General features: G+C 41.5%; 2 protein-coding genes across 2 annotated transcripts in view; one reads left to right on the top strand and one right to left on the bottom strand.

Moving 5' to 3' along the window:
* Positions 1-4,406, bottom strand: part of SELENOF (selenoprotein F) — a 65,626-nt gene extending 61,220 nt beyond the window's left edge. The window contains exon 1 of the mRNA XM_073593192.1: positions 4,269-4,406. Within this exon, the coding sequence (XP_073449293.1) occupies positions 4,269-4,391 (123 nt within the window). The 5' untranslated portion in view covers positions 4,392-4,406. The remainder of the gene's footprint in view (positions 1-4,268) is intronic.
* Positions 4,407-4,749: 343 nt separating this feature from the next.
* HS2ST1 (heparan sulfate 2-O-sulfotransferase 1) overlaps positions 4,750-20,490 on the top strand; it is a 265,797-nt gene continuing 250,056 nt past the window's right edge. The window contains exon 1 of the mRNA XM_073593191.1: positions 4,750-5,116. Within this exon, the coding sequence (XP_073449292.1) occupies positions 4,993-5,116 (124 nt within the window). The 5' untranslated portion in view covers positions 4,750-4,992. The remainder of the gene's footprint in view (positions 5,117-20,490) is intronic.

The following is a 20,490-nucleotide window of genomic DNA, read 5'->3' as shown; positions in this document are numbered from 1 at the left end:
AGAAAAAAAAAAAAGAAGACATTACACAGCAGAGCTTCAGCAAATATACTCCTAGTGACACCATAGGGTACTCTTTCCTGCTGCAGTTCATTACATAAAACTCCACTTAACACCACCTGTTAAGAGGGAAACATGAAGTCATAGCTGACCCTTTCTTTTATTACCAATAATAAATATATTTTCCTTGCATGTGTAAGGCCCTATCATGATGGAAGTGTTGACATAGGGCTGATTTTTACATGGGAAGTGGAGGGCAGGAAGACATGCAAGACCTCTGCATCTATCACACATAATTAGCATTACGCTTCTGTGCTCACCACTGTATGGGGTTCTGTAGTGGCATCTGTATATTGTAGTTTTCTGTGGTTACCATAGAGGGTCTCAACTTCCATCAAGAGAAGGTGTACTGATTGATGCTCATCCGTGGCAACTATGTTTATCGCTTTAATGCCCACATGCATTAGATGTAATATATTGAAAGTGGTAGCAATTTAACTTGATCTGAAAAATTATAATTATACAGCTTAACAGAAATACTCTGAATAGATTTGTAATTTGCTGCTAGATTATACTTAGGTCCGTGACTTGGAAAGTTGTTACTCGTGGCAGCATTCAAGCTGTGCTTCAGTTTGGATTCAGTAGAGTGTAATAATATTGTATGTAATGTATAAAAATATTTTAAAAAGTTGCAGCGTTTATTAAAGAATCACTACAGCCTACTTTTTATTTCCCCAGGGAGACCAAGTGTAAGTAACACTTGGTCCTATCTGTACTGTGGGTGCACAATAAAGATCATAATTGTTTTCTGTTTATGCTGGCTGCAGCTCCACCCTAGACTGAAGCCCAATTTTTGGGTGTTACTTTGAGGATAGTTAAACCATAGCCCTGGCTACCATCACCTCTCCTCTGTGTGCTTCCTATTCTGAGCAATCTACCATGATCAGATAATCCAGAACAATTGAACTGTTCTGGGTTAGCTGACCAAATGCATATTACTTTGTGCCTCACATCAAATAACCCAGAACACATGCAAGCAGTACAGTGCTGACTGATGCAGTGTACTACACAGACAGCAATGTTGTACAAAAGAACAAGATCATTGTCCACTCCCTCTGCCAGTATACAGCCTCACCTGTAGACTTGATTTCCCCCTAAATCCCTATCTCAACAGCTTCACACTGTATGGCCCATCCCCCAGCTCTGTCATTACCCTCTCTGCTTTCTGCAGCAGCCAGGTGAATGAGTAGCACTGTGAGGAGCTACAAGTCCCAGTGCCCCTTTACAAGCTAAAAAGCAAGCAAGGAGCACACACAGGGGGCCTTGTGCTGAGAATCTCCCTCCCCCTGCTGTGATAGGCTTCAGAGTGTCCCTGCTGCAAGAGAGGAGACCTAATTAGTTATGCATCTCCTTGCTAGCAGTGATGTCAGACAATGGTGGGGAGAAGGCAAGCAGTTGACCATGCAAGCCCTGCAACACTACAGATCAGAAGAGGACCACATGCTCTATTCACCAAGGGGTGGGGGAACAATTTTTAAGAAGGTGATACACCTTTACAACACCTGGTTAGGCAGGCATGAAGGTCTTTCTTGAGACACTTCCTGTTATAGAGAAAATGCTTTGTCTTCAACTTCCAACTGTCTTTCTGCATATGGTTTTCCAATGGAGGGTAAAAGTGGACATTTCAACACACCCCCTACTTACACTTATCTGAGCCCAATCTTGATGCAGCTCTGTGTCCATCTGCAGCAGCTTTTCTCTGCTCTCTTCTCACAAGAGACCTGGCAGCAGTGGGAACCCATAGCAAGCAGCTTGCTATGACGGCACTCAGGGAAGAGAGGGAGCCAAGTGCACCAGCAGGGGACTCTAGAAGAGGAGGGTCGGGCCGCTCTGTAAAGGCTGAAGGGGTTTTTTTTTTTTTTTTAATTCCATGCAAGGTGTTTTTTTTTTTTTTAACCTTCATGCATGGGAAAAAAAAAAAAAAAGGCAGCTTGCGTTGGGAGCAATTAGCAGGGGGAGGGGACAGGAGCGCTAGCAAAGATCTGAGAAGTGAAAGATTGGGGTTGCTTTATGGGAAACCATTGCACAGAGCAGGTAAGTATGACTTTTTTTTTTTTTTTACTGAAACTTTAGTATAACTTTAAAGTGGTTGTAAAAGGCAGAAGCTTTTTTATCTTAAAGTGGATGAAAACACACTCATTTCTAAATTACCTCCATAGTGCTGATCTATAAGGATATAAATGTATCCTCAGCTGTCAAATATCTCTGCTTTAACCATTTGGAGCCCTGCAATACTCCAGATTCTGTGGGCATGTCTGTTGTCCAGGCTCGGTGGGTGGAGTCGTGATGTCAAACTCCCTGCCCACCTCTACATTTGCCTTGGCCAGGCATTGATATTTCTTAAACTGAACTTCTGCTGGTCTCGTGGATTATGCCCCATGATCACCAACATCCAGTCAAAACCCAGGAAAGTCACCACATGATTTTAGCATGCCCAATCATGCTGAAGTGTGGCGCAGCCAATCCTGGGAAAGCTTGAGAAGAAAGGAGGGGGGATGTGAAGTACACAGAATGCCTCTCTCACACTCCTGCATGAGATAAGGAAATCACCTGTCACTCACAGCAAGGGGGCAGAACAGACACCTATTTTTCTGTGTGTCTGTTTTCATCTTACTGAAGCTGGATTAACCCTTCGTGGCAAGACTGGGCACAGACGAAAATACATCCTCTGCTGTAACAGATATGAGTCTTAATTAAAAAAAAAAAAAAAAAAAATTGTGGGGGTTTACATCCACTTGCATTAAGATGAAAAAAACCTGTCTTGCAGCAGCTCCCCAAACCCCACTAAAACTTACCTGAGCCCATCACGATCCAGCGATGTTGCAGGAGAGACTTGGCTGCCTGGGACTCCCCCTCCTGATTGGAGGAGACAGCAGCAGAGCGCCACTGGCTCCAGCTGCATCAAAGTCAGTGAGCCAATGAGGAGAGCGAGAGGGCTGGGCCTAGCTGCGGCTCCGTGTCTGAATAGACAACACACTGAGCCACAGCTCGGGTATCCCCATAGTAAGCTATTTTAGCCTTGGTTACGTTGAATGCGGCTTTTAAATCATGCGACTTCATCTGAAATCACACAATTTCAAAGCTGCATTTCAGTGTGACTTCGGGTCTGATTTGAAAACAATCTGTGTGGCTTCATGGACAGAGGTCTACTGAAGTCGCACCTGAAGTCACCAAAAGTAAGCAGTAACTACTTTTTGCCAATCGGAGTTGCACCACACTGATTATAACTGTGCCATTGCCGGTAATAGGCTGTGACTTGACATGTGATTCGACCTTTCAAGTTGTATGACAAATTGATCCAAACATGAACGAAGGCCCAAGCCGCTTGTTGTGGAGGCACTCGGCTGCAGGGAGGGGCTAGGAGTGCCAAAGAGGGTATCCTGTCCCCCCAAAAAAGGTACCAATTGTGGCACCGGAGGGGGAGAGAAGAAAAATGAGCAGAAGTTCCACTTTTGGGTGGAGCTCTGCTTTAAGTAAAATTGTATCTTTCATGTACTTAGGTACTGTCATAATCCCTAAACAAAATTCCTTTGCATCTAGGTTACCCTTCATTGTTGTTTGGAAAAAATATGAATTAGAACCATGGCACAGATGTGAACGGAGCCAAAAACCCCAGGCAAGCGTTTCCAGAAAGTGCAAATAAACACGTACTGCACTTGCTGTGCCATTCAAGGATATTGGCATCACAAATGTGCGTTTTTTGCCACACGCAAAGATGCACAAAATGTATAGGAAAAAAAAAAAAAATATATATATATGGTTTTTCTCTCTAAAACAATAAAAGTGTATGATTTTGTTATCAAAATACAACAGTGATATAGCACATATATAGGAGGTGTACAGACACGGTGTGTGTGTGTGTGTGTGTGTGTGTGTGTGTGTGTGTGTGTGTGTGTGTGTGTGTGTGTGTGTATGTATGTATGTATGTATGTATATATGTATATATATATATATATATATATATATATATATATATATATATATATATATATATATGGCCTGTGTATCCCGGCTCTGTTCTACTTTCAGTTGTGAATGTATGTGAGGAAGGTTCCCCTAACAGGAAGCAGCCTAAAGCCACGTCACCCGTAAGTACTGAGCTCCGGGAAGCCGCCACACTCCCTCCACACCACACCGCTCCTCTCCCCCGGCCACCCCACACACATACACCGCCATGCTGCTCGGTGAGTAGCCGCCTGAAGCCCACTTACCGCCTGTAAGACTGCGACCACACACAGCATCAGCCGCTCCGCCACCATCTTTCCTCCCGGCACTACTGACTGCAAGGACCCCAGCGGTTCACTATATAACTGCCGGAAAAGCAAACAGTTCATTGCCCAAAAAAAATTGCCACCCTGACTTCTTTATTTCCACACATATCGGTTGTGTCACTGAAGCAGACAGCTAAAATACAAAGAAAACGTGCACATTCTAGTTATTTCAAATGCTGTATAATACAGAAAGGCATTTCTATGGGGCAAACCATTCAGGCTACGCATGTAAACCACTTAGAAAATGTAGGTGTTTTATTCTAATTTCAAAGACTCTGCTCACAACTCTTTCAGGCACCTGAGTAGACAACTAAATTTGAGGCACTCTCAGCCAAAAGCCTACGAGCCAATAGGAAGTAGGGAAGTAGCTGAATCTGGTTGCCAGGTAACTTGTAGACGGGCGGAAGACGCTACGCGTCAGGCGTAGAGGGCGTGGAAAAGTGACGTAGCACGCAGTGGGTTGGCGCTGCTGCTGCGGCTAGAGCTGGAGGAGCGGCGGAGAGTCAGTGTGCGCTGGGAGGTGATCACGCTGGAGCCGCAGCACATCGCGGTACCTTCCTCCTCATCTCCGGCTCCGCGGAACGAGCCTGGAGGGCGTGTGTGAGTCGCGTGGCCCGTCCTCACAGACCCGGATGCCCGCGTTATGTCGCCATAGATCAGGTTGATGGGGCTGCTCAGGATTATGATGCCGCCCAAGTTGCAGCTGTTGGCGGTGCTGACCTTCGGGGTCGCGATGCTCTTCCTGGAGAACCAGATCCAGAAGCTGGAGGACTCCCGGGGAAAGCTCGGTAAGCGGCTGGCCCGGAGGGGGAGGGGAGGCGGCGGCTGGAGGAGAGGAGGATGAGCGACTGACATTCCCAGACAGGCACAACTCCTCTCCACACCACCCGGATCATGTACATGAGCGATCACTGGGACCAGGGGGACAGCCAACTCCTCTATACTGATCATACAGCTGACATCACCCTGCAATCATCAGAACCCCCATACACATCCAATTCCCCCCATACTAAGACATTACCAACCCCAGATCACCCATAGTCACCATTATACATTCATTATAATAAAGTGTCTTACAGAAGATCTGATCCTGCAATCATCAGGACTCCATACGGACCCAACTCCTGTATACCAAGACATTACTGATCCCAAACCTCCCATAGTCACCATTATAATAAAGGGGCACACAGCTGAGATCACCCTGAAATCATCAGAACCCCCAAAACATCCAACTCCTAGATACTGAGACATTACTGATCCCAGATCTCCCATAGTCACCATTATAATAAAGGGGCACACAGCTGAGATCCCCCTGAAATCCTCAGAACCCCCAGAAGATCCACCGCCTGTATACTGAGACATTACCCATCCCAGATCACCCATTGTCACCTTTATAAAAAAAGTGTCACACAGCTGAGCTCACTCTGCAAACAGGACCCCAAACAGACCCAAGTCCTAGATACTGAGACATTACCAATCCCAGATCTCCCATAGTCACCATTATACACAAGTGTCACACAGCTGAGTGCGGGAGATCTGACCCTGCAATCATCAGGAACCTATTAACATCCAACTCCTAGATACTGAGACATTACTGATCTCAGATCACCCATAGTAGTCCCCATTATACAGAAGTGTCACACACCTGAGATCACCCTGCAATCCTCAGAACCCCCAAAAGATCCAACACCTGTATACTGAGACATTACCCATCCCAGATCACCTCTAGTCACCATTATAAAAAAAGTGGCACACAGCTGAGCTCACCCTGCAAACAGGACCCCATACAGATCCAACTCCTAGATACAGAGACATTACTGATCCCAGATCTCCCATAGTCCCCATAATACATTCATAAGAAAAAGTCTCATTGGGGAGATCTGACCCTGGAATCATGAGATCCCCATGAACATCCAATTTCTGTATACTGAGACATTACTGGTCCCTGATCACCCATAATCACTATTATACACAAGTGTCACACACCTGAACTCATGCAGCAATCATCAGGACACCATCAAGATCCAACTCCAGATCAGCCACAGTGCCATTATTAAATGTCAGAGAGGAGATCTCACCTGGAATTATAAAGATCCAACTCCTATATACTGGGACATTAAAGATCCAAGATCACATACAGTGACAATAATGAATTTAGTAATAAATATGTGTCAGAGAGAGACCCCAACAGATCCAACACTTATATAATGAGACATTACAGATCCCACATAGTGCCAATAATAAATGAATGTCATAGACCCGAGTACAGGAGATCTCACCCTGGAATCATACAGCCCACTTAAAGCACCAACTCCTAGATACTGAGACATTACTGATCCCAGATCCCCCATAGTGACATAGACCTGAGTGTAGGAGATCTGACCCATCAGTCCCCAGAAAGATCCAACTTCTGTATACTGAGCTGTTACCCATCCCAGATCACCCATAGTGCTAATAATAAAGTGTCATAAAGAGATCTGAGCGCAGGACATCTCACCCTGGAATCCTATAGTCCCCTACAGATCCAACTGCTAGATACTGACACATTATAGATCTCACAGATCATAGTGCCAGTAATAAATGAGTGTCAGATCTGAGTGTGAGAGACCTCCTTTACAGCGAGACATTACCGATCCCCGATCATTCATAGTGCAAATAAATGATTAATGACAAATATGTTATAGATTTCAATGTAAGAGATCTGACCCTGGAATCATAAAGACCCCAACACATCAGACTTCTATATACTGATACATTACCAATCATAGATTATAGTGTTACTAATAATTCATACATGATATAGACCCCAATAGACCGAACTCCTAAATACTGATACATTGCTGATCTCAGATCATCCATAGTGCCAATCATGATTTAAAGTGTCATTCCAGGATAACCCTAACTACTAACTGTCCCTCCCACTTATAAAAAGTGTCATACATACCTGAAGCTGGAGATCTGACCCTATAAACTCCCCTACACATCCAAATCTCATGTACTGATATGTTGTTGACAGTCCTGAGTGCAAGAGATTTGTCCCTGCAATCATGATGTCCCTGGCAGATCCAGATCATAATGTAATATTCTATACAGGCCTGTACACAGTGTATGACAGATGATGTGCTCGATCACACCAGATAACGAGGGAAGTCTCTATAGACTATTTATACGATACTGTTGGTATCTCTGCTGTTCTAACTGTCATGTTGAAGAAATCTTCCTGATCTTGATTGCTTTCTGTCACATCAAATCTCTGTTTCTGTGTTTGAGCTGTTTGAAAATGTGATTGATTACGATCTTTATTGGGGATCGATCTTTTTAAAATGCAGAACTGAAAATTGTGTTCTACCTTAAAGAGGAACTAAACCCTCTTATCTTTTTTTAGCCAAGGAAGCAGTAATGTTGGCCTTTGTTTGATCTGTAACTGCCACGATGGTGCACATGTGATCAGTTATGACAGCAGCCATTTGATGGTTTGACAGTTTAGCTGAGAGCACAATAGAGCTGCCCAATTAATCGTTAAAAAATTGCGATCTCGATTCAACCCCCCTAACGATCTCTATTGCCGATTCTTATAACAAGTGGAGAGACTTATCTGCTCACTCAGCTGTCAAAAGAAAACATCTGGGCAGTCTGCCAAGTTTTTAACATGAAACATTGTAACTAACTCTTCCTTCTTAGATCAAAGGGAAACTTCTGTGTGTAAAGAAAAAATCTGGGCAGTCTGCCAAGTTTTTAACAACATGTAAATGCAGGAAGTTTAACCACTTAAAGTCTAAATCTTTTTCTGACATTTGTTTCTTAAGTTAAAATAAATATTTTTTGCTAGAAGATTACTTGGAACCCCCAAACATTATATATATTTTAGCAGAGACCCTAGGGAATAAAATGGCAATTGCTGCAATATTTTATGTCACACTGTATTTGCCCAGCGGTCTTTCAATTGCAATTTTTTGGGAAAAAATACACTTCAATGAATAAAAAAAAAAACAGTAAAGTTAGTCCAATTTTTTTGTTTTAATGTGAAAGATGATGGTATGCCGCGAGAATCGTGATCTATCTTCTAAGCAAAAAAAAAAATGTGATTCTCATTTTAGCCAGAATCGTGCAGCTCTAGAGAACAAGCAAATGTGACCGTTAACTTTCCTGTAGATGGTTTTTTCAAACTGTTAAATTGATGGATTTGTTTCCGATTTAAGGCTGACTATACACTATGCAATCTGATTGTACAATCTTCCTTACATCTAATATCAACTATTTAGTACAGGTGCCTGTCTGATATTTATGGTCCTTGAATTAGTCGCTAAGGTTTGTCCTCCTAATATTTAGTTTTTGTAACTCAAATGCCCTGTACACACGACCGGTTTTGCCGTCGGAATAAACTCCGAAGGTTTCTCCAATGGAACTCCGACGGAATTCCATTCTAGCGGTCTTGCCTACACACAGTCAAACCAAAGTCCGACCGTCCAGAATGTGGTGACGTACAACACGTACGAGGGGACTAGAAAAAGGAAGTTCAGTAGCCAATAGCTTCCGTCTCTGTACTTGCTTCAGGCATGCGTAGTTTTTTGGTCCGTCGGACCAGCATACAGACGATCGGTTTTAGAACATGTTCCATTTCTAGGTCCGTCAGAATTTTCTCAAGAAAAAGTCAGATGAGGCATACACACAATCGGAATATATGATGAAAAGCTTCCGTCGGACTTTTTCTGTTGGACATTCTGGTCGTGTGTACGCAATAAGGCCTCGTTCACACCATGGTGCAATGATGTCTGTTTTTCTGCACCTGTTCAGCAAGGAAACAAAAAAAAAAAAAGAATAATGTTCTTTATGTGCCCTGTTCACATCACAACGTGCAGATTTTTTTTTTTTTTCTGCACAGGATAAAAAACTGATGTGATATCCACATTAGTGTGTTGGTGTGAACAGGACATGTAAACTGATGTCTGCCTGAAACGTGCATGAAAACTGATGTCTGCAAGTGAAATCTGCGCGGTTTTCCCATCAATTTTCATGCAGGATTTTAATGCATGGCATTAACAAGCCCTAAAGGAGACCGTATAATTTCTATATAGTCATATAGCTGGCCATACGCTAAACAATGTGCTGGAGATTTATCCCTGAATAAGTCTCTGGCAGGTCCAGATCACAATGTAATATATACAGACCTGTAAATGTGTAATATGTCCAGATCTGCACACAATGTAATATATACAGACCTGTAAATGTGTAATATGTCCAGATCTGCACACAATGTAATATTCTATACAGACCTGTATATGTGTAATATGTCCAGATCTGCACACAATGTAATATTCTATTCAGACCTGTATATGTGTAATATGTCCAGATCTGCACACAATGTAATATTCTATTCAGACCTGTATATGTGTAATATGTCCAGATCTGCACACAATGTAATATTCTATACAGACGTGTACACAGTGTATGACAGATGATGTGCTCACTGCCAGCAGATCGCCAGTGAAGTCTCTATAAAACATTTATATGATACTGTTGGTAACTCTGCCATTCTGACATAAGAAAGGTTTCCAAACTTGATTGCCTTCTGTCACATCACATCTCTGTTTCTGTGTTTGAGCTGCTTGAAAATTCGATTGATTTTGATCTTCTTTTACTTTGATCTTTATTGCGGATCTATCTTTTAAAATGCAGGAATAAAAATTATTTCTACCTAAAGTGGAACTCAACCCTCCTATCTTTTTCAGCAAAGGAAGCTGCCATCTTACCCTCTGTTTGATCTGTAACTGTCATGATGCTGCACATCTGATCAGTTATGACACCGGCCATTGGATGGTTTGACAGTTTGGGTGACAGTTATGCCAGGAATGTAACTTTTTTTTTTTCGTGTGTTATTTTGAACTGTTTGATCGATGGGTTTAGTTCCACTTTAAGGCTGACTATACGTTATGCAGCTACCAGGGTGGATTTGAATCACAATTTTTAAAGAGCACCTGTCATCTCTGTCCCTCAGCGGCTCCTCCTCTGACCTGCTGTTGACTCACCGATCGTCCCATTCACTTTATTGGGGCTGGTGTTGCGGCAGTGACACAACAACGTGAGGGACGTGGTGGCAGCACACTAACACCGCTAACAGGCGCTGCCATGATGGATCTGAAATGACAGGTGCTCTTTAAATGTAAGGACTTATTCTTTTATTCTTGCTGGTTATTGGCATCTTTAACCACTTCAATACCAGGCACTTTCGCCCCTTCCTGCCCAGGACAATTTTCAGCTTTCAGCGCTGTCGCAGTTTGAATGACAATTGCGCGGTCATACAACACTGTACCCAAGCTACATTTTTATCATTTTCTTCCCACAAATAGAGCTTTCTTTTGGTGGTATTTGATCACCACTGGGGTTTTTATTTTTTGCTAAACCAACTAAAAAAGGCTGAAATTTAAAAAAAAAAAAAAAAAGCTTTTCTGCGTTTCGGTTATAAAATTTTTGTTTTCTGCTTCACTGACGGGCACAGATGAGGCGGCACTGATGGGTACTGATGAGTTGGCACTGATAAGGTGGCACTGATATGTAGAATTGATGGGCACTGATAGGCAGCACTGATGGGCACTGATAGGCAGCACTGACAGGCGGCACTGATGGGCAGCACTGATGATGGGGTACTGATGAGGTTTTGACAGGTGTTACTGTAGGGCACTGATTGGCAATGTGATGGACACTGACTGGCACTGTGGTGGGCACTATATGGCACCTATTGGCACTTTATTGGGCACTGATAGGCGATCCTGAGGGGGCACTGACTGGGTACCTTTTTGGCACATCTGATGGGGCTGTGCTGATAATCAATGTGCTGAGAGACACAGATCGGCTGTCCCTGTCAGCGCGAACCATGGAATGCCGTTTACCGGCACTTCCTGGTTCACGCGATGATCAGCTGTGATTGGTCACAGCTGATCACGTGGTAAGAGGCCTTTGACAGAGGCTTCTTATCACGATTGGAGATGTGGTGTGTCAAACACGCCGCACTCGAGATCGCCGCGCATATGACGCCCAGTTAGGATAACAGAACCACTTCCGGTCTGTCAATCTGCTATAGACCGGGCGGGAAGTGGTTAAAGGCTAAGCCTAAGTTCACTTTTTTTTTTAAAATTCCAGCTCCCCTATGCACCAATATAGCATTCATGTACTTTTTTTGCAAAAATATCAAAGCTTTCCATAAAACCACGTACCTTACTGTCCTCCATCCATGTTTCCAAACGTATCTATTGCTTTTGTCTTGCGTCCTTACAGACTTTAGGTCATGACACAGGAAGGAGTTGACCAGCTGACCTCATTATCACACACCCTATATCATCCACCCTCCCATTCCCAGCTGCACATTTTTTTAATTGAAATGCAATCAATCAGTGATCACCCTTCTCACTAAATACACAACCCGATTGCATAGTGTATGGCCATCTTTATACAAGTACATAGAAGGGAGTGGACAGAAATACTCAGCTGTCAAGCCCCGCTCACAACTCTGCGTAGCAGGAACTCTTATTCCCACATGCGTTTTCTCCTTTTAGATTTACCAAATGTATACAATAGTAGGAAACGCCTATCTAGCCAATCACTCTATATCCAATCAGACAGGCCCATGCACTACATAATTGATGGCAGATCTAAAGGAGATTATACGATCACATTGTATAGTGTATGGCCACCTTTATACACCTAAAATTACTAATTGCCCTTTCAGTGCTATTAATTGTTAACAACACACCAAACACAGAAGTAAACACATTTTGGCATGTGAAAAAACAAATGGCAAATGCTGCAAAATGAACAGTAAAAAATACGCAACCCACAAAACGCCAACATGTCCCATAAGCCACATATAGCACTGCCATTTAAATCAGCAGGCTGCCCTATGCGTGTCACAGGAAAAACGAGACACAAATTGTGCACTCTACTAGGCTAGATGTGAGTGCGGCCTGAAAGTGAAACTGGTGCGGTAACACAAGAACAATGAGGTTCCATTCACATCTGTGCGTTTCCTTGCATTTCAGAAATGTGCTGCACCAAAATTCGCAGTAAAAAAAATGCACCAGTCTCTACCCAAAAAAAAAAAAGTTCTGAAGCTTCTTTGGGGCAATCGCTGCGTGTAGGGCAGCACATTCAGGTGGATGGGCTGTCCTTTGTGTGATGAGTGAAAATGCTCCAAATGTTAACGGGGCTTGACAGCTGAGTGTTTCTGTCCACTCCCTTCTATGTACTTGTATAAAGATGGCCATACACTATGCAATCGGGTTGTGTATTTAGTGAGAAGGGTGATCACTGATTGTTTGCATTTCATTTAAAAAACGTGTACCTGGGAATGGGAGGGTACATGATGCAGAGTGTGAGCTAATGAGATCAGCTGGTCAACTCCTTCCCGTGTCATGACCTAAAGTCTGTAAGGACGCAAGACAGAAGCAATAGATACGTTTGGAATCATGGATGTAGGACAGTAAGGTACGTGTCTGTAGATTTTATGGAAAGCTTTGATACTTTTGCAAAAAAAGTACATGAATGCTATATTGGTACATAGGGGAGCTGGATATTAGCCTTTAATATCTGCAAACAAAGTGAAGATTTCCTATTTAGAATTATAAGCTGTCAGGTTAGTAGAACAGCGATATCAAAACTGATTTTAGGTGAATATGTTAATCACACAGTTGGAGAACTACTCCTAATTCTTTTATTTAATTAAAACAATAAGGAACTTCATTAAAATGTTCCCAAACTGGGTCTCTTATGGCCTGCTGCTGTCTTGCTCCTCAAGGGAGGAATAAATCACTTTAAGCTATGTGCAGAAAGTTCACAAGGTTTATAAGCTGCTTAGAAGGTCTCACTTTTTCATTTTCACTGCTTACCCTTCCTCCTGACACTTGGAGCCTGGTACAGATGCATTTCTCTTCAAACAATCATACAGTTTGTAGTGTACATCGATTTGCAAAACAATGGGATAAACTAAATATTCCTGAACTTTGTTTTATCTCATGGTTACTGTGAAATTGTGAGACTACATCAATGCAGTGCATGTTATCTCAGCTTGCAGAGCTTGGATTAATTGAATGAGTTTACCAAAAATGTAAATATTGCAGAATATACAGCCTCATGCTACATAACTAAGCTCCATTTCATGCTGATAAAACTAAATTATTATTGTATTTTAAATAGATAACTAACTTTTAGATAGATTTTTACTCCAAAAGCATTTTATTAAAATCAATTTTGATAAAAATCAAAATTATCTGATTTATTTTTGATTAAAATTTTTTTTTTTTTTATTTTTTTTTATCCACCCTGGCAGCTACAAATTCTGTAGCTGTTGACCTTACATAAAATGACACTTACCAGTCCAGGGATCCACTGCTGCCCTCACCCGAGCTAATTCTTCACTAGTCTTCTGGACCCCGGCGCCGACATCTTTAGTGTGGGAACCCGGCTATGATAGCTTGTGGCTCACATCCTGCTTCCTACTGTGCATGCGCAAGCTGCACTGTACTTTGTGAAAGGTCCGGCAGTCTTTTGGGACTTGTGACATGTCTCAGAAAGTTGCAGTTTAAAGAGGGGGTCGAACCTTGGACAGTAGTTTTAGGACTACATTTCCTATGATGCTCAACTACACTGCCAAAATGGGAAATGTAGTTCCCAAACAGCTGGGGTGCCAAGGTTCCCTATCATTGGCCTAGGAGGAAAACGGCATCAGAGGAAATAACCTTTAGCAACTTAACACGCACGTCAGCACGTGTCAATGGAGGGCAATGCACATCCATTCTTCAAGTATTTTTGGGAATGTTAATGCACGATTATGTGTGAACGGGCCCTTGGTGGTCCTGTTACTAGTGATTTATGCTTGTGATTGCCCTTCTGACATTAGCCCTGCAGTGTCCATTATTGTTGATGAGGAGTTTGCATTAGGGCTGAAACAACTAATCGATTAATCGACAACTATTTTCATAATCGATTAATCGATTACTATTTTCATAATCGATTAATCGGCCAGTAACATAATGGGGTTAAAAAAAAATTAAATTGAGCCTTTTATAGTACAAAAAGAGCAAATAATCGCTACTGTAAATGTTACTTTCACAGTTCTACAGTAAAAAAATGAACCCCTTACAATAGAGATTATTTGCTTTTTTTGTACTATAAAGGGCTAATTTTAGTTTTTTTTAAACCCCCATTATGTTACTAAACCTCTTAGACGTGGTTCACATCTGTGTGTTTTTTGGTGCTTTTTGCAGAAACGCACTGCAGTTCATTTACATGGTTTCCTATGGGACACGTTCACATCTATGCTTTTTTTTCAGCTGCTGCGTATTTGGAAAGGTTCAGGGACTTTTTTTTATATGTAAAACGGTGCTTTTTTGGTTCAATACACTTCAATGGAAAAGCTGCAGAAAAGCATGTAATGCGTTTTTGTAGCAATTTGTGTTTTTTAATCTGCCCAACAACAAATTGGGCCAAAAAATGCAAAAATAAATGCAAATTGCAGCAAAATCACGTGCGCAAAAATCAAAACGCACAGCAAAAAGCATTGCAGAAACATATCAAAAGCAAACTGCATAGGTGTGCACCGAGCCTTATGCTGGCCACACGGATCAATTTTCAGAAGAGAATATTCAGACGAAAAATCTATGTACATTCGCTGAATGAAAGAATGTTTGAAATTTTCACTTGTTTTTAACATTCTGTTTTTAAAATGAACGAAAACCACATACACCGTCTGAAAATTCCTTTGACCAAGAAGTTTTCTATTTACAAATTGTCACCATGGTTGAAAATGAACGTCAATTTGACCCCACTAACAATTAAAAAAATTGAACAAATGTTCTTAAAATGCCATTTTTTTTTGAAGGAAGACATTGTTTGTTTTTTAAATAAAAAAAAATTGATCTCTGAGTCTGATGATATTTACCAGATTCACCCTTTTTTAATAGTATATATCCTCTAATAGTATATACAGTATATCTCTCCTCTAACAGTATATACAGTATATCTCTCCTCTAATAGTATATACAGTATATCTCATCTAATTGTATATACAGTATATCTCTTCTGTCTGTTATTCTCAGAGTGGATTAGATATGTTGCTCCCTAATCATATAGTTATTTATATTTACCACTGCATAGAGATATTTAAGAATAAATTGCCTTTTTTTAAAACTTTACATATTAACTAAATTATACACAACACTTTTTTTTTTTTTTAAGCTTATCAACCGATTAATCGATTAATCGAAACAATAATCGGCCAACTAATCGATTATGAAAATAATCGTTAGTTGCAGCCCTAGTTTGCATGCAGTTGTTTTAGCCTCCATTCACTGTTTTTTTTTCTGCTTGTTTCCCTAGGCCTGGTTATACAGAATCCCTTTCTTTCTATTTGTTCCTATTCACACTCATTGCTCAGTCACTGTCAGGGTGGATTTGATTTAAATCCAGTCAATTTTAAATCGAGGTTTAAAGCATACACTTTAAATCACTCGTAAAAAGGCTTGATTTATTTTAAATCATCTCGATTTAAATCATAATTTTTAAGGAGCAACTGTCATCTCTGTCTTGCATTGGCTCCTCCTCTGACCTGCTGTTGACTCACCGACAGTCCCATTCACTTCAATGGGACGGCTGGTGATGCGGCAGTGACCCAACAAGGTGAGGAACATGGCGGCAGCAGGTGAGTGGATACCCGCTAACAGGCGCTGCCATGATGGATCTGAAATGACAGGTGCTCTTTAAATGTAAGGACTTATCCTTGCTGGTAGTTGGCATCTTTAAAAGCTAAGTTCACCTTATTATTATTTTTTTTTTCTAAATTCCAGCTCCCCTTTGCACCAATATAGCATTCATGTACTTTTTTTTGCAAAAATATCAAATTTGGAATCCTTAATATTTGCAATCAAAATGAAGGTTTCCTATTTATAATTATAAGCTGTCAGGTTAGTAAAACAGCGATATCAGAACCGATTTTAGGTTAATCACACATAGTTGGCGAACTACTCAAATTATTTTATTTAAAACAATAACATCATTGCCAGTGCATGTTATTTCAGCTTGCAGAGCTTGGATTCATTGAATGAGTTTACCAAAAATGTAAATATTGCAGAATATACAGCTTCATGCTACATAACTAAGCTCCATTTCATTCTGAATAAACTAAATTGTTAATGTATCTTAAATAGAAAACTATTTTTAGATAGATTTTTACTCCAAAAGCATTTATTATAATAAATTTGATTAAAAAAAAAAAAAAAAAAAAAATCATTAACTTTTATCCACCCTGGTCACTGTACACGCTATGCTTGCCTTTTTTAACGCAAGGGACCTCCTAAGATAATTTGCAGGTTCCTGGGAACCATTACTAAAATAACAATATTTTTGAGGCTTAAAGCAGGGTTCCACCCACTTTTTAAAGTTTGCATCCCCACATTCATGGTCACAAGTAAATGACTAAACCTTTTACCTTATTTGAGAAGCTGAAGGTTCTGCTTCTGCTGCACCTCGCCGTGGGGTACGTCATTTCTGCCTGCCCATTGGCTCCTGGGATATAAGTGTAATCAATTCCAGGAGTCAACAGACATCCTCCACTTCAATGAGTGCGCCGTGCTTTGTATACACTGCGCATCTACGAGATTGGGATCAGCAGCACCATGTCCCGGAAGGAGCAACGAGTTGGCTTCAGATACCCACACTGAAGATCGGAGCCCACACAATTAGGGCTGAAACAACTAATCGATTAATCGACACTAATCTGTGTAGATTCAGGAAGTGAACAGGCAGCAGCCTAAGCTGCCCACAGTTAAAATGGTTGCAGCCAGACTTAGTGGAGGGAGATTTCTGCAGCATATTTGGCAAACATATAGAAAATAATATGTAAAGTGGTTGGAGGGAAGCTTCAGAATGGCAAAGATGTTTTTATTACAAATTATGTGAGCAGACTGCAGTTCCTCTTTAAGGAGTCTTCAGCAACTTAGGTCAGCTGCTAAGGGGGCACTTCCTGAGCTGGGCTGTGTATATTCATAGACAGACACAGCGCTGGCAAGCCACACCCCCGCTCCCACCTCATGGGAGTTTGACTGACAGTAGCAGGAACCTATGGCTCCCAGTGCTCTCTGTGTCAGAAGTGAGAGTAGTGGCGCTGGAGCAATGAGAGGCTCAGGTAAGTGTTTAGGAATGTTAAGGGGGGGGGGGGGCACAGTAAGGGGGGCTTGCGTTTTTTTTTTTTTTTTTTTTTAATACCTTAATGCAGGGAATGCATCAAAATGAAAAACATTTTGAGTTTAGAACCACTTTAAATCTGGCTGAAAATAGCTTATAGTGCCTGAAAATTGCTGTATGGCCAATTTAAGAGCTTTACATTCACTGATTGATTTCCAGCTATATTCATCAAGACTGTATAACTATTTAATATTGAAGTGTATATTTCTAGCCTTTTTAGTATTGGATGGAAGATGGTCTGGCATTTACTGCTTTCTTTGTTCCTGTGGAGGAGATAGATTGTTATCACTGGGATAGAAGGTGGTGGGAACTGGGAAATTTTTCAGCGGTCCCTGGATCAGGAATAGAGGAGAAATCTTCAGTGGGGACTTGGGAGAGATTTCCTATTGCTTCTTGTTGTCAGGTTGATCGGGTATTTAAATTGATTGTAAAGGTAATTTTTTTTAATAACAAACATGTTATACACACCTGCTCTGTGTAATGGTTTTGCACAGAACAGCCCCAATCCTCCTCTTCTTGGGTCTCCCGCTGGTGATCCGGCTACACCCCACCCCTGCAAAGTGCAGTCATTGCAAGTCACTTGCTATGGGGGCCCTTGTTGGGACTGAATCCCCAGCCAGGTTCTTCTGTGTCCATTGACACACACAGCGTAGCACAGCCCTGCCCCCTGATCCCTCCTTACAGGATTTGAAAAATATGGGTTGGTCATGAAGAGGGTAAAAACTTCTGGAGCTCAAGTGCATAACCCCAACCCTACCTCTTGTTTAAAAATAAACCAATTGCCCCGCATCCCTTTAGCTCCCGTTTGCACCGGTGTGACATGTCATGCCATTTGACAATTCCAAATCCCATGACAAGTCGCACCCCATTGCCAGCAATGGAACCGTTCATATCTCCGTGACTTATGTTGCAGGGATTATGGAAAAGGTTCCTGCACTACATTTTACCGATTTCATTGCGACTTGCATAGACTTCCATCAAATGAAGTTACAAGCAGCAATGAATCGCACAGATGTGCAGATTTGAAATCACGCTAAAGTAGCGTGATTTCAAAGCCGTGCCGGTGTGAACCAGGGCTTAATGATAGAAAAAAAATGCTTTTGCTGCAATACCCGCCTCCTCATTTATTTATTTATTTATTTTAATAGAGTAACTGAAGGTTGTATTAAGGTGTGTGTTTTTTATTCATTTTTTTTTCTTGCCATCTCTGTCCCATTGGGGAGATTTTCCTTCACTTCCTGTGCCATAGCCAAAACAGAAAAGAAATTCCTCCAAAGTGAAGGAATCCTTAGTGACATGAGTGTTGATGGGGGAATCCCTCCCGCAGCGCTGTTTTGTTCTTCCGGTGGGGAGCCTTCTCTGTCGGGCAGAACACGCTGATTAGTGTAGCCGGCGGCAATAATTGTTCAGGAAACAACCCAACAGGCTGGATGTACACAAGTTGATTGATTGACTTGTATGCAACCAGGGTGCCCATACATGGATCAAAATTTAGTCGGTTCCTGCTGAACTGTACACATTTTGATCCATGTGTGACTGACTTTAGACCGCAAAAAAAAAAAATAAAAAAAAATAAAAAAAAAAAAAAAAAAAAAAAAAATCCCAATTCATTGACATATACAGATTTGCTGAGCCATTGATTAACTGTTCCTCAACCCATTCATCAGACATGCTTTTAGTTAAATTAGACATTTAATCTTATTTAATGTTGAGTTGAAAGATATAGCCCTTAAATGGAAAGTATCCAGTCTTAAGCACAACTGTTATGTGAGAAGCAAGAAGATGGAGGCTGCCATTGTTGACCCCTACAATAAAAAAAAAAAAAAAAAAAATATATATATATATATATATAATTTTTTTTTTTTACAGTATCTCACAAAAGTGAGTACACCCCTCACATTTTTGTAAATATTTTATTATATTTTTTCATGTGACAACACTGAAGAAATTAAACTTTGCTATAATGTAAAGTAGTGAGTGTACAGCTTGTATAACAGTGTAAATTTGCTGTCCCCTCAAAATAACTCAACACACAGTCATTAATGTCTAAATTGCTGGCAACAAAAGTGAGTACACCCCTAAGTGAAAATGTCCAAACTGGGCCCAAAGTGTCAATATTTTGTGTGGCCACCATTATTTTCCAGCACTGCCTTAACCCTCTTGGGCATGGAGTTCACCAGAGCTTCACAGGTTGTCACTGGAGTCCTCTTCCACTCCTCCATGATGACATCACGGAGCTGGTGGATGTTGGAGATCCTGTGCTCCTCCATGACGACATCAGGGTGACAACCAGGGATTCTCCCATTTTGGGGGGATTTTCTTCCACTTCCTCTTTTGCCTATGGGCCATGAAATGAAGGGAAATCTCCACAATGGGGCATGAATAAGAAAAATTAAAGAGGTTATAACTTGCTCTATCCAAGAAAAAAATCTCCTTGGTTCTACTTGAACCCAAAACAAGTATGCAGCGAGTGAAGTCAGAACATGTGATCTGCAGCTTATTATAGGCCGGTGATGCCAGGGCATCAGCAAAACATTCACAACATTCACACAGCTAGCTTCTTGAGATACCCCTCTGTCATTTCTGTAGAGCACCAACACTCCAAAAAGAGTGTTTACTAGAGTGTTGTTGGATGTGGAGGAGCCCAGTTGCACCCAGAATTTCTTGTTCTTGGAACGCCCGTTCACACCAGAACAAGGTGTGGGAAACTCGCATTTGTGCACGTTTCCCGCTCCATGTTCAAAACGTACGGCAGTTACTCTACAGCGGGTGTCATATTAACAGCACCGCAAATGCAGTGTGTTTGCCTGCAGCGGATAGCATGGCAAAGAAGTGCCATGCAATCCGGTTGCATTGTGTTTGTTAAAGTAGTGCATACACTACTTTTGCTGCGGCCCAGTGCGATTCAGCCGATCGAAAACGAATGAGCTCA

The sequence above is a fragment of the Aquarana catesbeiana genome, linkage group LG07 (assembly GCF_042186555.1).
Source record: "Aquarana catesbeiana isolate 2022-GZ linkage group LG07, ASM4218655v1, whole genome shotgun sequence".
NCBI lineage: Eukaryota > Metazoa > Chordata > Amphibia > Anura > Ranidae > Aquarana > Aquarana catesbeiana.
Note: the sequence above shows the minus strand (reverse complement) of the source record. Positions and strands in the feature narration are given on the sequence as shown.